The sequence below is a fragment of the Ascaphus truei genome, chromosome 16, assembly GCF_040206685.1.
Source record: "Ascaphus truei isolate aAscTru1 chromosome 16, aAscTru1.hap1, whole genome shotgun sequence".
In the NCBI taxonomy this organism is placed as follows: domain Eukaryota; kingdom Metazoa; phylum Chordata; class Amphibia; order Anura; family Ascaphidae; genus Ascaphus; species Ascaphus truei.
In genome coordinates this window covers 33,620,912-33,638,057 of record NC_134498.1, presented here as the reverse complement: position 1 = coordinate 33,638,057, position 17,146 = coordinate 33,620,912, and the positions used below count along the sequence as shown (strand labels likewise).

Genomic DNA, 17,146 nt, shown 5'->3' with positions numbered 1-17,146 from the left:
CACCGAATATATCCCTTATACTGTACATACCAATGCATCACCGAATATATCCCTTATACTGTACATACCAATGCATCACCGAATATATCCCTTATACTGTACATACCAATGCATCACCGAATATATCCCTTATACTGTACATACCAATGCATCACCGAATATATCCCTTATACTGTACATACCAATGCATCACCGAATATATCCCTTATACTGTACATACCAATGCATCACCGAATATATCCCTTATACTGTACATACCAATGCATCACCGAATATATCCCTTATACTGTACATACCAATGCATCACCGAATATATCCCTTATACTGTACATACCAATGCATCACCGAATATATCCCTTATACTGTACATACCAATGCATCACCGAATATATCCCTTATACTGTACATACCAATGCATCACCGAATATATCCCTTATACTGTACATACCAATGCATCACCGAATATATCCCTTATACTGTACATACCAATGCATCACCGAATATATCCCTTATACTGTACATACCAAAGCATCACCGAATATATCCCTTATACTGTACATACCAATGCATCACCGAATATATCCCTTATACTGTACATACCAATGCATCACCGAATATATCCCTTATACTGTACATACCAATGCATCACCGAATATATCCCTTATACTGTACATACCAATGCATCACCGAATATATCCCTTATACTGTACATACCAAAGCATCACCGAATATATCCCTTATACTGTACATACCAATGCATCACCGAATATATCCCTTATACTGTACATACCAATGCATCACCGAATATATCCCTTATACTGTACATACCAATGCATCACCGAATATATCCCTTATACTGTACATACCAATGCATCACCGAATATATCCCTTATACTGTACATACCAATGCATCACCGAATATATCCCTTATACTGTACATACCAATGCATCACCGAATATATCCCTTATACTGTACATACCAATGCATCACCGAATATATCCCTTATACTGTACATACCAATGCATCACCGAATATATCCCTTATACTGTACATACCAATGCATCACCGAATATATCCCTTATACTGTACATACCAATGCATCACCGAATATATCCCTTATACTGTACATACCAATGCATCACCGAATATATCCCTTATACTGTACATACCAATGCATCACCGAATATATCCCTTATACTGTACATACCAATGCATCACCGAATATATCCCTTATACTGTACATACCAATGCATCACCGAATATATCCCTTATACTGTACATACCAATGCATCACCGAATATATCCCTTATACTGTACATACCAATGCATCACCGAATATATCCCTTATACTGTACATACCAATGCATCACCGAATATATCCCTTATACTGTACATACCAATGCATCACCGAATATATCCCTTATACTGTACATTCCAATGCATCACCGAATATATCCCTTATACTGTACATACCAATGCATCACCGAATATATCCCTTATACTGTACATACCAATGCATCACCGAATATATCCCTTATACTGTACATACCAATGCATCACCGAATATATCCCTTATACTGTACATACCAATGCATCACCGAATATATCCCTTATACTGTACATACCAATGCATCACCGAATATATCCCTTATACTGTACATACCAATGCATCACCGAATATATCCCTTATACTGTACATACCAATGCATCACCGAATATATCCCTTATACTGTACATACCAATGCATCACCGAATATATCCCTTATACTGTACATACCAATGCATCACCGAATATATCCCTTATACTGTACATACCAATGCATCACCGAATATATCCCTTATACTGTACATACCAATGCATCACCGAATATATCCCTTATACTGTACATACCAATGCATCACCGAATATATCCCTTATACTGTACATACCAATGCATCACCGAATATATCCCTTATACTGTACATACCAATGCATCACCGAATATATCCCTTATACTGTACATACCAATGCATCACCGAATATATCCCTTATACTGTACATACCAATGCATCACCGAATATATCCCTTATACTGTACATACCAATGCATCACCGAATATATCCCTTATACTGTACATACCAATGCATCACCGAATATATCCCTTATACTGTACATACCAATGCATCACCGAATATATCCCTTATACTGTACATACCAATGCATCACCGAATATATCCCTTATACTGTACATACCAATGCATCACCAAATATATCCCTTATACTGTACATACCAATGCATCACCGAATATATCCCTTATACTGTACATACCAATGCATCACCGAATATATCCCTTATACTGTACATACCAATGCATCACCGAATATATCCCTTATACTGTACATACCAATGCATCACCGAATATATCCCTTATACTGTACATACCAATGCATCACCGAATATATCCCTTATACTGTACATACCAATGCATCACCGAATATATCCCTTATACTGTACATACCAATGCATCACCGAATATATCCCTTATACTGTACATACCAATGCATCACCGAATATATCCCTTATACTGTACATACCAATGCATCACCGAATATATCCCTTATACTGTACATACCAATGCATCACCGAATATATCCCTTATTCATTACAAATACATCACCGAATATATCCCTAATACATACCAATGCATCACCGAATATATCCCTTATACTGTACATACCAATGCATCACCGAATATATCCCTTATACTGTACATACCAATGCATCACCGAATATATCCCTTATACTGTACATACCAATGCATCACCGAATATATCCCTTATACTGTACATACCAATGCATCACCGAATATATCCCTTATACTGTACATACCAATGCATCACCGAATATATCCCTTATACTGTACATACCAATGCATCACCGAATATATCCCTTATACTGTACATACCAATGCCTCACCGAATATATCCCTTATACTGTACATACCAATGCCTCACCGAATATATCCCTTATACTGTACATACCAATGCCTCACCGAATATATCCCTTATACTGTACATACCAATGCCTCACCGAATATATCCCTTATACTGTACATACCAATGCCTCACCGAATATATCCCTTATACTGTACATACCAATGCCTCTCCGAATATATCCCTTATACTGTACATACCAATGCCTCACCGAATATATCCCTTATACTGTACATACCAATGCCTCACCGAATATATCCCTTATACTGTACATACCAATGCCTCACCGAATATATCCCTTATACTGTACATACCAATGCCTCACCGAATATATCCCTTATACTGTACATACCAATGCCTCACCGAATATATCCCTTATACTGTACATACCAATGCCTCACTGAATATATCCCTTATACTGTACATACCAATGCATCACCGAATATATCCCTTATACTGTACATACCAATGCATCACCGAATATATCCCTTATACTGTACATACCAATGCATCACCGAATATATCCCTTATACTGTACATACCAATGCATCACCGAATATATCCCTTATACTGTACATACCAATGCATCACCGAATATATCCCTTATACTGTACATACCAATGCATCACCGAATATATCCCTTATACTGTACATACCAATGCATCACCGAATATATCCCTTATACTGTACATACCAATGCATCACCGAATATATCCCTTATACTGTACATACCAATGCATCACCGAATATATCCCTTATACTGTACATACCAATGCATCACCGAATATATCCCTTATACTGTACATACCAATGCATCACCGAATATATCCCTTATACTGTACATACCAATGCATCACCGAATATATCCCTTATACTGTACATACCAATGCATCACCGAATATATCCCTTATACTGTACATACCAATGCATCACCGAATATATCCCTTATACTGTACATACCAATGCATCACCGAATATATCCCTTATACTGTACATACCAATGCATCACCGAATATATCCCTTATACTGTACATACCAATGCATCACCGAATATATCCCTTATACTGTACATACCAATGCATCACCGAATATATCCCTTATACTGTACATACCAATGCATCACCGAATATATCCCTTATTCATTACAAATACATCACCGAATATATCCCTAATACATACCAATGCATCACCGAATATATCCCTTATACTGTACATACCAATGCATCACCGAATATATCCCTTATACTGTACATACCAATGCATCACCGAATATATCCCTTATACTGTACATACCAATGCATCACCGAATATATCCCTTATACTGTACATACCAATGCATCACCGAATATATCCCTTATACTGTACATACCAATGCATCACCGAATATATCCCTTATACTGTACATACCAATGCATCACCGAATATATCCCTTATACTGTACATACCAATGCCTCACCGAATATATCCCTTATACTGTACATACCAATGCCTCACCGAATATATCCCTTATACTGTACATACCAATGCCTCACCGAATATATCCCTTATACTGTACATACCAATGCCTCACCGAATATATCCCTTATACTGTACATACCAATGCCTCACCGAATATATCCCTTATACTGTACATACCAATGCCTCACCGAATATATCCCTTATACTGTACATACCAATGCCTCTCCGAATATATCCCTTATACTGTACATACCAATGCCTCACCGAATATATCCCTTATACTGTACATACCAATGCCTCACCGAATATATCCCTTATACTGTACATACCAATGCCTCACCGAATATATCCCTTATACTGTACATACCAATGCCTCACCGAATATATCCCTTATACTGTACATACCAATGCCTCACCGAATATATCCCTTATACTGTACATACCAATGCCTCACCGAATATATCCCTTATACTGTACATACCAATGCCTCACTGAATATATCCCTTATACTGTACATACCAATGCATCACCGAATATATCCCTTATACTGTACATACCAATGCATCACCGAATATATCCCTTATACTGTACATACCAATGCATCACCGAATATATCCCTTATACTGTACATACCAATGCATCACCGAATATATCCCTTATACTGTACATACCAATGCATCACCGAATATATCCCTTATACTGTACATACCAATGCATCACCGAATATATCCCTTATACTGTACATACCAATGCATCACCGAATATATCCCTTATACTGTACATACCAATGCATCACCGAATATATCCCTTATACTGTACATACCAATGCATCACCGAATATATCCCTTATACTGTACATACCAATGCATCACCGAATATATCCCTTATACTGTACATACCAATGCATCACCGAATATATCCCTTATACTGTACATACCAATGCCTCACCGAATATATCCCTTATACTGTACATACCAATGCCTCACCGAATATATCCCTTATACTGTACATACCAATGCCTCACCGAATATATCCCTTATACTGTACATACCAATGCATCACCGAATATATCCCTTATACTGTACATACCAATGCATCACCGAATATATCCCTTATACTGTACATACCAATGCATCACCGAATATATCCCTTATACTGTACATACCAATGCATCACCGAATATATCCCTTATACTGTACATACCAATGCATCACCGAATATATCCCTTATACTGTACATACCAATGCATCACCGAATATATCCCTTATTCATTACAAATACATCACTGAATATATCCCTAATACATACCAATGCATCACCGAATATATCCCTTATACTATACATACCAATGCATCACCGAATATATCCCTTATACTATACATACTAATGCATCACCGACTATATCCCTTATACATACAAATGCATCACCGAATATATCCCTTATACTATACATACCAATGCATCACCGACTATATCCCTTATACTATACATACCAATGCATCACCGAATATATCCCTTATACTGTACATACCAATGCATCACCGAATATATCCCTTATACTGTACATACCAATGCATCACCGAATATATCCCTTATACTGTACATACCAATGCATCACCGAATATATCCCTTATACTGTACATACCAATGCATCACCGAATATATCCCTTATTCATTACAAATACATCACTGAATATATCCCTAATACATACCAATGCATCACCGAATATATCCCTTATACTATACATACCAATGCATCACCGAATATATCCCTTATACTATACATACTAATGCATCACCGACTATATCCCTTATACATACAAATGCATCACCGAATATATCCCTTATACTATACATACCAATGCATCACCGACTATATCCCTTATACATACAAATGCATCACCGAATATATCCCTTATACTATACATACCAATGCATCACCGACTATATCCCTTATACATACAAATTCATCTCCGAATATATCCCTTATACTATACATACCAATGCATCACCGAATATATCCCTTATACTATACATACCAATGCATCACCGACTATATCCCTTATACATACAAATGCATCCCCGAATATATCCCTTATACTATACATACCAATGCATCACCGAATATATCCCTTATACTATACATACCAATGCATCACCGACTATGGGGCCTATGCAGAGAGCAGCGCTATTTTGAAATTCGCCATTTTTTGGAGAAAATCGCGCAGAAAGCAGCAGAAAATGGCGAGTTCCGAAAAACGCGCCAATTTTTATTTTCTATTTGTAAAACTCGCCTCGCGGCTGGCGAGAACCTCAATCTCGCCAGTTTTAAAAATATCCTAATGCAGAGAGGCGCGAACGGCATCTAGCGGCTGTTCGCGCCAATAAAATGGCGCGATTGTCTCCTTTTTGCCTCGCCAGAAAAAACTGGCAAGAAGCTGCCGCTCGCGGCCATTGCAAAGGGAAAAAAAAGGCGCGAATTTGTTTTTACACGTTTCTGAAGCGCGCATCTCGCCAATTTAAACTCGCCACACACATCCATGTTAAACATAGCAGAATTCGCACTTTTCTGCATATGGAGAATAAAACTCTCCAAAAAAGCTACTTTTTAATAAATTCGCCAATTTTAAAATTCGCTGCTCTCTGCATAGGCCCCTATATCCCTTATACATACAAATGCATCCCCGAATATATCTCTTATACTATACATACCAATGCATCACCGACTATATCCCTTATACATACAAATGCATCACCGAATATATCCCTTATGCATACCAATACATCACCGACTATATCCCTATACATACCAATGCATCACCGACTATATCCCTAATACATACCAATGCATCACCGAATATATCCCTAATACATACCAATGCATCACCGACTATATCCCTTATACATACGACTGGGGTTGGCATGGTGAGTGGAGATTGGCTTGTGGTTAGTACAGGGATTGAGAAGGATGGTGGCATTTGAGGAAGGGATGGGTGGGGCAGAGCCTCTTGGGGGAAGGGAGGGCAGGAGGAGGAGGAGGAGGGGGGAGGGAGTGGCGTGGAAGGAGGATGAGTAGCAAGGAGGGACAGGTGATTGTGCTATGGAGTGGATGAAGGGTAGGATAGGACGGGGTGGAGGAGAGGATGGTTGGTGAGGGACTGATAATGATTTGTGAGGTTGGGTGAACAGTGGTAGTTCATCAATGGTTAGGGGTAATAGCAGTGGAGATAGTCGATGAAGGTGTCCGTTAGTGTTGGAGCAGTCTGTGTAGAGGTAAAGAGTATGGATAATGAGGGAATCATTTGTAATGGTGATGGTCATTTGTTAGCATTTGTGACAAGAGTTGTATATTTTTAGAGCAGTGGGAAGGAAGCAATCAGATTTTGAGGGAACAATAAGATTAGGAAGCAACAGGGAAAGGGACAATATCCCCACTACAATCGATTAGGAATAATTGGGTGACAATGGATTTCTTACTACTGGGAACGATATCGAGTGGAACCACTGGGGAAAGGAGCAATCTATTACAACAAGAGTTAGGTAAATGTGAAGCACTTGGGAAGTGGCCAATCAAAGAAAGGCACTGGGGGAGGAACAATGTGTTTTGAGCATTGTGGGGGTTGGGGGGGGGAGGGGGGAGCAAGAATGAGAACAATGAATGAAACCGGTCACATAGGAGAGGAAGTAGGGGAGTATTGTTATAGTTACATATTAGTTCATAACAATAGAGTTAATAAGCAATAATTGTCCTAGATGCCAGATGTGTGCGTCTGTAAGATGCATGAACCTGGGCAAACAGGGTGTATCATGGGACAATATGTATCAATAATCCATATAACAAAACAAAGAATACACTAGCCACTATCAATAGTGTATCATTTGAAAATGGACAAATGAAGGTGTAAATCTATAGAAACCAGATATTGGAGTGTGGGTAAAACCTTCCTTTCCCGGCTCCAAAGGAGGTCACATCAGTTGTACTATATGCAGTTTAACAAGATCTTGCCGAAGCAAGGAAAGAGTCCCTAAAACTAGCACTCAATTCTGGTTGGGTTGATAAATCATATAAAAATTAACCTTTATTGGTTTGTTATAAAATATACGGGGGGACATAAACAAACACACGTGATAGCCGTGTTATATGAAACACAGATCGACGCAATGTACAAAGAGGATGTCATTCATATAGCGACAGGTACCTGATATTAGGCTGGATAATAGACCCCCTAGTATAACTGAATAGCATACATGCCGGTATCTAGGAACTGCTGTAATCCTGGATAATATGGTGCCACTGGGTTGGTGTGTTATACACTAGTTACACGCAGTTCTCACACAGTCCTACTGCTTAGGGGTACAGTCCACAAATAAATGTGTGTGGGCTGAAGGCCATAGCCTATTCGAATACGTGTGGAGGACTGGTGGATTGGTAGCACCCAATGACTCCTCCTTGTACAGATAAAAATATGGAATGGCAGATGCCGCGTTTAAGCTTATATCACTGCTCCTAATGCCAGAGGTGGCAGTATTGGTATAGATGTCACCACAGTCTTAGTTGCAGCGTTAAAGCATAACTCTGTGTAATGGCTTTACCGCTTCTGACGGTGACAGTAACTAATAAAGCGGATGGGCAGCAAGAATTGCTTCTCTAAGATCATTGCTGATGTCTTTGATCCTTCGCATTGTGTCAACACACACCTGGATGCTCCAGACCAGCAAACTGCTAAAACTTCAGCTTTTATGGAGGGGGTCACACTTGCTGATGATCAAGTAATCAAGGGCATTTGATTAGCAGCACCTATCTGCTACATAGCATCTTACTTCCTATGGAAGCAGTAAGGGTGTACTTAGTTTTTCACACACGGCTTCTCCATTTTGGCTTTATTTTTGTTAAATAAATCATGACACGGTGTAATATGTCATGTGTTGTTGTTGTTCATCTGAGGTTGTATTTACCTAATTTTAAGACCTGCTAAGGAACAGATGATTGTTATTATGTCCTGATATGTAAAACCATAGAATTCAGCGAGGGTGTACTTTCTTTTTCACACAACTGTAACCTCTCCTTATAACTCCTTACAATAATCCATATAACCGCTCCCTATAACTCTTCCTATTACCCCATATAACCGCGCCTGATAACTCCTATTACCCCATAAAACCTTACTATAACTCCTCCCATTGCTTCATATAACTTCTCACTATAACTCCTCCTATTACCTCATATAACCGCTCCCTATATCTCCTCCCCCTGCAGGATGTCCGATTCGGGGTGTCTCAGCACAGTTGACATGCTGCAGTGGAGCCGAGATTTGGGGTCCCCACAGTCAACCCCCTCTCTGAGGGGGCACAGCCCCCTGGAGACCCTGCTTCAGCTCCTGAGCACTGGAGGCAGAACTGGTGAGTCACATGACCCTAATAATATTGCACCCTACATATTATCTGGTGAACAAGTTACTATGGTCATAAATACCCAGTGCAGGGAGTCAAGTTTAAGTGTAATGGGGGAGGGGGAGGGGGTGGTAATTAGTGAGATCTTTTTAGGATTATAATGAATTGATTGTGGTTTTTTTTTAGGGTGGTGGGTGCTCTCATTCACCCTCTCTCCCTCTCCCTCTCTCTTTTCCTTCTCTCTCCTTTCCCCTTTTCTCTCCTTTCCCCTTTTCTCTCTCCTATCCTCCCTCCATCCCTCTTTTCCCCCTCTCCACATTCTCTCTCTCCCTCTCACATTCTCTCTCTCTGCCTCATACATTCTCTCTCTAACCCCCCTACATTCTCTCTCCTCCCCACATTCTCCCGACCACATTCTCTAACCCCCAAATCTCTCCCCCCCTCTCTCTTCTTCTTCCTCCTCTCTCTCTCCCCCAGGTCCCCTGGAGTTTTCCTCTCGCCTGTCTTACCGTCGCCCCTCTCGCTCTCAGGAGAATCTCTCTATTTGCCCCCCGGCTCCTCCTCTGAGACCCCAGCAGCCCTCACGCCCCCGCTTCCTGCCTCTCTTCTCCCGGACGGCTTCCTCCACCCCCCCACACAGCCTGGACTCCCCTTCGCCAGTGACATCACACGCTTTCCGGGTGACCCCAGATGGAGGCCGGAAACCCTGGCTCCCCACTCAGGCCAGGACCCCACCCTAACGTGAGAGGTGGGGCGACTGGCAGACTCCGCGGAGTGAGCAGGGAGGGGACGAACATTAGAGGGGGGGGGGGGTGAGCTTCACGAACTGGGAGTTGTACGCACAATGTGCCATATGGCATCACTTTCTTTCCTTATGACATCACTAGCATGCCCAGTCTATGACATCACTGCATCGCTGTCTACATTGTAACTGGCTTTTTGACAACAATGGCTACCTATGACATCACTGGCTCGGTGTGCCATGTAAGTGCCGCATTATCGCATCATCCGTTCACGTGTCGCTATGACATTACTGCCTTACACTACACCCGGAGCTGGCATCATCAGGTCCTCCCCCAATGAGCTAGCTCCCTCCGTGACATCACTGGCTCATTTGATGACAACAGCAGCGTTTTCCCCCTCTGTCATGCGCACAATGGTGACCCAACGATAGGCTCCTGTAATGTCACTGACGTGACCTAGCACCCTGTGGTGACCTCATCAGCTCCCTGTAATGTCACTGTTAACCTTGCTGATACCATGATGATGTCATCGTGGTTTGGGTGATGTCACTGCCATTACCCAGGAGAGACAAAGCTGACCAGGTTTAGCGTTTATTTAATTCAGTTCAATGATACAGCAACCAAATCAGACAGATCAGAGAGCGCAGAGCAGGACCCGCCGCAGGATGTGTGCAGGGCCGGACGCACCGCAGGATGTGTGCAGGGTAGGACCCGCCGCAGGATGTGTGCAGGGCCGGACGCACCGCAGGATGTGTGCAGGGCAGGACGCACCGCAGGATGTGTGCAGGGCCGGACGCACCGCAGGATGTGTGCAGAGCAGGACGCACCGCAGGATGTGAGCAGGGCAGGACGCACCGCAGGGGACAGGGCAGGATGTTCTGCAGAATGCTGTGCAGGGCAGGATGCGGCGCAGGGGAATCTCAATGCTAATGGATAGAGCGCACAGGGCGCTGAGACCTAGGGCCCCTAATTAAGACAAACTGAGGGATGTTAGCCTGCGCCTCCATTATTACAGAACAAAAGAAGCAATCATGACGGCGGCCAGAAACCATGAGTCTATTGAATTTGACTCCTTGTGTATGATCCAATTCCTCATTAGGTATCCCGAGCTCCTAGGAGCCGAGAATGTGATCATACTACTGCAATGTCACAAGCCAGAGCCATTGCTTTAAAGCTCTGAATGTTTTCATACATATATCACAATGTTTAAAAGAAAACTAGGGCCCCGAACTTTCCAAAAGTTAGATTTGCGTCCGGTCTCTCAGTAAGCGAGGAGGGAGAAAATGTTTTTTTTAGATAAGGGTAGGTTACCTATTGTCTAAAATGCGGATTCTTGGGGCTGCGGATGGGCGGCCGCAGGTGTTACTTCGCGGGTGTTTAACCCGTGTTATTGTTTGACTCAAGCCATTAACTTGGTCAGGCAGGAGTCCTAATCATTGGAGCCACTCAGTGGCCCCAAACTTTTTTTTCCTTTAAAAATGTTATTTTTGTTCAGTTATTGTCGCTCCTTTCCCTCTTGTGTGTCTCCCTCCACCCTCGGTAACCACCGGGTCCCAAAGTCCATATATTGTATTCTCCGGTATTTACACTTCTCATGTTCACACTCATTATCTTACTGGTTACTATTAAGAGATAAACAAACTACACTCAACCGTCTCTATGATGGGTTCCTTTAAGATCATATCTCATAATGTTAAAGGGCTCAACAGCCAGGCTAAACACCGGACAGCATTTTCTAATAATAAAAGGGAGCTAGCTAATGTCATCTATTTGCAGGAGTGTGGCAGGACGGCCTGTAGGCGAGGTCAGACAATAATCCACACGTGCAGTTTCAGGGAAAACTAAATGTTGAGTGGTTTTATTTCTCCACAACACAAACATTTGGGCACACTGTCCCTTTACGGCAAAACAAAACTCATAAAAAAACCACCAACTCTCCATAGGGAGCTCTTGCTAAACACTCCAGACCCTATCTATCGGGCTGGCTGGCTTTGTCCAGTTCCCAACCCCTAAACATATGCCACAATGGTTATGGTATAGTTTGCCAAGATACTAGCCAATCGGCTGAATGAGTACATGGCGTATCTGGTACACCACAGTCAGGTGAGTTTTATCCCTACCAGACAAGCCGCAGATAATGTACACCGCATTGTAGACTTGACGCACTCAGCGAGCCCAGGGAGTGCACCACTCCTATGCCTCTCTCTAGACGCTGAAAAGGCCTTTGATAGACTCAACTGGGACTTCTTATTCTCTGTACTTAAACGTATGGGTTTCGCAGGGTGCTTCCAACAAGCGATCAGAGAGGTCTTTATCAGCACCCCTCAGCTAGAGTCTGATGCGCTGGCCTCATCTTCAACAGTATACAAATAACTAATGGCACTAGGCAAGGGTGCCCCCTGTCTCCTTTGCTGTTTGCACTCTCGATTCAGCCCCTGGTGGCCTCCATCAGGTTAAACCCCAACATATCTGGGATAACTATTGGGAATATTAATTATAACATTTCGTTATTTGCGGCCGACGTATTTTTGACCCTCATTCTCACGGCAATCTCATTATATCCCCTATCTTCAAATCAACATTACTAAATCATATGAAACTCTATATATGTTCAATTATCCCAAATTAATTAAAAACCTGAAGTAGGATCTAGAAACATGGGGTTAATGTAACGTACTGTATCATGGATCTGCAAAATTGCATCTATTAAAATGAATCTCCTATGTATAATGTACTTTTTCCGCACTCTCCCTATTAAGATTCCGGCTAGAGATCTGGAGGACCTCCAATCCAACATCACAAAATTTGTATGGAATAGGAAGCGCCTAAGGGTCAAAAGAGAGGTACTATATAGATCCACGGTGAAAGGTGGGCTAGGCCTCCCTAGCCTGGTGAGATACTATCAGGCCTCCAAGCTGAATCAGATTCTGGTTTGGAACTCTGAGCCGCAGATGTGAGGCTGGGTAGATATCGAGAATGCAAACCAGTAGATATTAAAACTCATATGGCCGACCAAATCTAGCAGACCAACAAACACTATCTCTCACCCAGTGATTAGACATTCACTGACATTTTGGGACTGTCTGACATTTAAACTGACAAAAGTCAGCTCCCTCATGATCACGCTTTTTGGTAACCCAGATTTTGACCCAGGCAGACCGGTGGGTGGATACCAAGTTTGGAGGGCAGCTGATATTACCAGAGTGGGAGACCTGTTCACCGAAACTGAGATAATTCCATTCCCAGAGCTACAAAAAAATAGGAACCTGCCACTTTCGGGAGTATTCAGATACCTACAGGTTAAACATTTTGTCACTCAGTTCTGTGAGGCGGGATATCCTCCTACATGCACCTATTTTGAATCTCTATTTAAGAATAGATTTCAAGAGAGGGGCATGATTTCTGCCTTATAATATTCCCTAATTAGCTCTGGGACAGATAACAAATATTTCTATATGTTAAAATGGGAGGAAGAGCTGGGTGAGGTCCTGGATGATGAAGACTGGGCGGATATCTGGGAGGCTGCGGCAAAAAGTTTGATCTGCATGGTGGTTAAAGAGAACTCCTATAAATTATTATATCGCTGGTATATGACACTAGTTAGGCTTCATGCGATATTTAACTCCCACTCACTGACCTATTTCAGAGATTGTGGACAAAATGGCTCAATGTCACACATTTGGTGGAACTGACAAAATTCGTCCCCCTATGGAGACGGGTCTATCTACTTATTAATAGTCTACTAAATGTGGACTTGAGACCTGACCCTTGGTCTGCCCTACTAGGCAGACCAGTCCAAAATATACCAAGAGCCTCAGCCAAACTGATTTCTCATATCATGTCAGCCACGAGATGCTGTATTGTGGCTTCCTGGAAAAAACAGGAAGCCCCCTCAATAGCCATGGTAAAAACATAGAATAAGGCACATCTCTATGATGAAAAAACTCACTGCTTTCCAGGACGAGAGCAGCCTCAAATTCTCCCAGATCTGGGATCCATGGTTCGCCAGAGAAGGGTGCCAGAGAGATATCAGAGAATTGGCATGGATGTAGATGGGAGACGGCGATCCTACTTGGTTGAGCGGGTCTGACCCAGAGCCACTTCCCAATAGAGATAGAGTAAGAAACATTCTGTATAAATATTCCTTAGGAACATTTGGTTTGATCTGATGCATACAAGAAAAATAACTTAGACCCTTACAAAATATGTTTCCATGCCCCTCTTTTCCCTTGTTTTGTTGTGTCTGTTATGTCCATTATTATTTACAGTAGCTGTTGAATTACTGTGGGATGTCAAGGAGACCCTCAACAATCTGGCTATTTGTTATATTTGAATCTGTGAGTCCTGACTGTGTTTGTCCTGATTTTTGCTGTATGACATCCCTAATGCTCCTACATTATCTTCTGTATCCCAATCTGAAAAGTGTCAATAAAAAATAAGTTGAAAAAAAAGAAAGACACCCACCCCCGAATACATATTAAAAAGACCCCCACTCCCCCAATACATAATAAAAAGACTCCCACTCCCTCAATACATATTAAAAAGACCCCCACTCCCCCAAAACATAATAAAAAGACCCCCACTCCCCCAATACATAATAAAAAGACTCCCACTCCCTCAATACATATTAAAAAGACCCCCACTCCCCCAAAACATAATAAAAAGACTCCCACTCCCCCAATACATAATAAAAAGACTCCCACTCCCTCAATACATATTAAAAAGACCCCCACTCCCCCAAAACATAATAAAAAGACTCCCACTCCCTCAATACATATTAAAAAGACCCCCACTCCCCTGTAACGATGCTCACTTCCCTTATAGCTCCCCCTCCCCTCCATTGCTCTCATGTCCCAGTGTTCCCTCAGTACTTTCCCCCCTTTTTATGTGTATGTTGTTGCCCCAAATAAACACTTCAGCAAGTAAGAAGGTTCTCCTGCTTGATATATGGAATTGAGTGAACCTGATTGACCCATCTCATCTATTAGGGTGTGCTTGGGCCAGAACAGTGAGAGAGGGGAAGAGGTAACGATGGAAGGAGGAAGCTAGGTAAGTAACATAGTCATCTTTTTTATCCAGCTCAGATACGGTAGTTCCCCGTTTTTCCCCCTCTTGTTGCCCCAGTTGTCTTAACCAGTTGCCCTGTTACCCCTCTTTCCCCCCAGTATCTTTTCATAGTGACCCAGTAGACCTGATAGAGAGGGACACAGGACACACCCAATCTTTGCTCTATGGAGTTTATTTAATCCAGTGATAATTAAATCCATTTTACAATCATGTCACATCAAAGTCAGATCAGGGCAGGGGACATTGGATGGACAGGGTGCTCCTGGGGTCACTTTCTGCGTTGACAAATAAATGGCTTCTCTCTATTACACCTAACATCATTCCAGTGACCGATTCCTGTGTGAGACAAAGAAGAGAGAAGGGATGTGAGACCCCAAATCCTAACGCCACCCCTACAAAGAATCAGCCCAGAACAGTTCTATGGGTTCCTAGTCCATATGGCGCTCAAGGGAGCCAATCACATGCACTGGCATTCACATACACACCGTTGTAATTAGTCTCTAAGCAGTTCTCTGGCCCGAGAAGGTTGTTGGGCTCCTTGGCATGCCAGTTTGTGTAGCCCCATCGCCTTCCATCCAACCAGTAGAAAGAATCATACTGACAAGAGCAGAGACATCTCATTACTATGTATATTCCTATTGCGCCAAGTAAAAATTACAGGGAGTTTCATATGCAAACATTTCATGTGTATGTAAGCATGAGGAGAAGGGAATGCCTGCCCCACAGAGCTTGCACTCTAATGCTATTATGAGAGACCTAATGTTTAGGCTTATTTATCAAAGGCACCAGATTCTCAGGGGAACAAACATTAATTAAGTGGGTACTAACAAATCTACGTAAGTACCAGCACTCACTGTCTAATAGCTAAATGATGAAAAAAGTTGTAATGCAGAATAAACATTTAATAATAAAACAAACCAGAAATAAATCAAATGTGTTTGCAGAAACCAGTATCACAAATGGGCATGTCACAAAGTGAGGGGTGGGGAAAGGAAAAGGGAAAAAACATGAAACACAAGGAATATACACAAAAAACGGAGAACGGAAAGTATGCAAGGGGGGCGACGTTTCGAGGGACTACCTCTTCATCTGGCCCATTCCCCCTGGTCCAAAAGGTCCCAGAGGTACTTCCCTAAGCCTCCCTTCCCCTATAACTGGTCAAATCAGACACCCCTGAAAATAGATAGAAAACATACAGCGTAGGCACTCCACACGAGCACAAGGAGCAGAGCCACAGGGTTTGATTACTGTCTTCATTTGCTATTGCCATTAACCTTTCATTGACTGTTGTGGACTCCTGGTGCTTCTTTGCAAGCTGCTTTCTTGCAAGCTGTGTTCAGCCTTTAGTGTACCATTGCCCACGGTTTCTTGTAGTACTTGAACTACTGGCATTGACTGTAGTGAATTCTTGCTACCCTGCTATTAGCTGTTTAGCTGTATTTAGCCTACACTGTATGTTTGCTATCTATTTTCAGGGGTGTCTGATTTGACCAGTTATAGGGGAAGGGAGGC

The 17,146-nt window shown here is 42.0% G+C and overlaps 1 protein-coding gene and 1 long non-coding RNA gene across 4 annotated transcripts in view; one reads left to right on the top strand and one right to left on the bottom strand.

Moving 5' to 3' along the window:
• ARHGAP36 (Rho GTPase activating protein 36) overlaps positions 1-12,061 on the top strand; it is a 51,356-nt gene extending 39,295 nt beyond the window's left edge. For all 3 annotated transcript variants that reach the window (XM_075573089.1, XM_075573091.1, XM_075573090.1), the window contains 2 exons: positions 9,691-9,833; positions 10,302-12,061. In XM_075573089.1, coding sequence (XP_075429204.1) covers positions 9,691-9,833; positions 10,302-10,564 — 406 coding nt within the window. In that variant the 3' untranslated portion in view covers positions 10,565-12,061. The remainder of the gene's footprint in view (positions 1-9,690; positions 9,834-10,301) is intronic.
• A 3,726-nt stretch (positions 12,062-15,787) lies between these two features.
• On the bottom strand, positions 15,788-16,447 carry LOC142467425 (uncharacterized). Its single transcript, XR_012788391.1, has 2 exons — positions 16,120-16,447; positions 15,788-15,970 (listed from the first exon to the last, which is right to left on the bottom strand). It is a non-coding gene; the product is annotated as an uncharacterized LOC142467425 (long non-coding RNA).
• Positions 16,448-17,146: the final 699 nt, after the last annotated feature.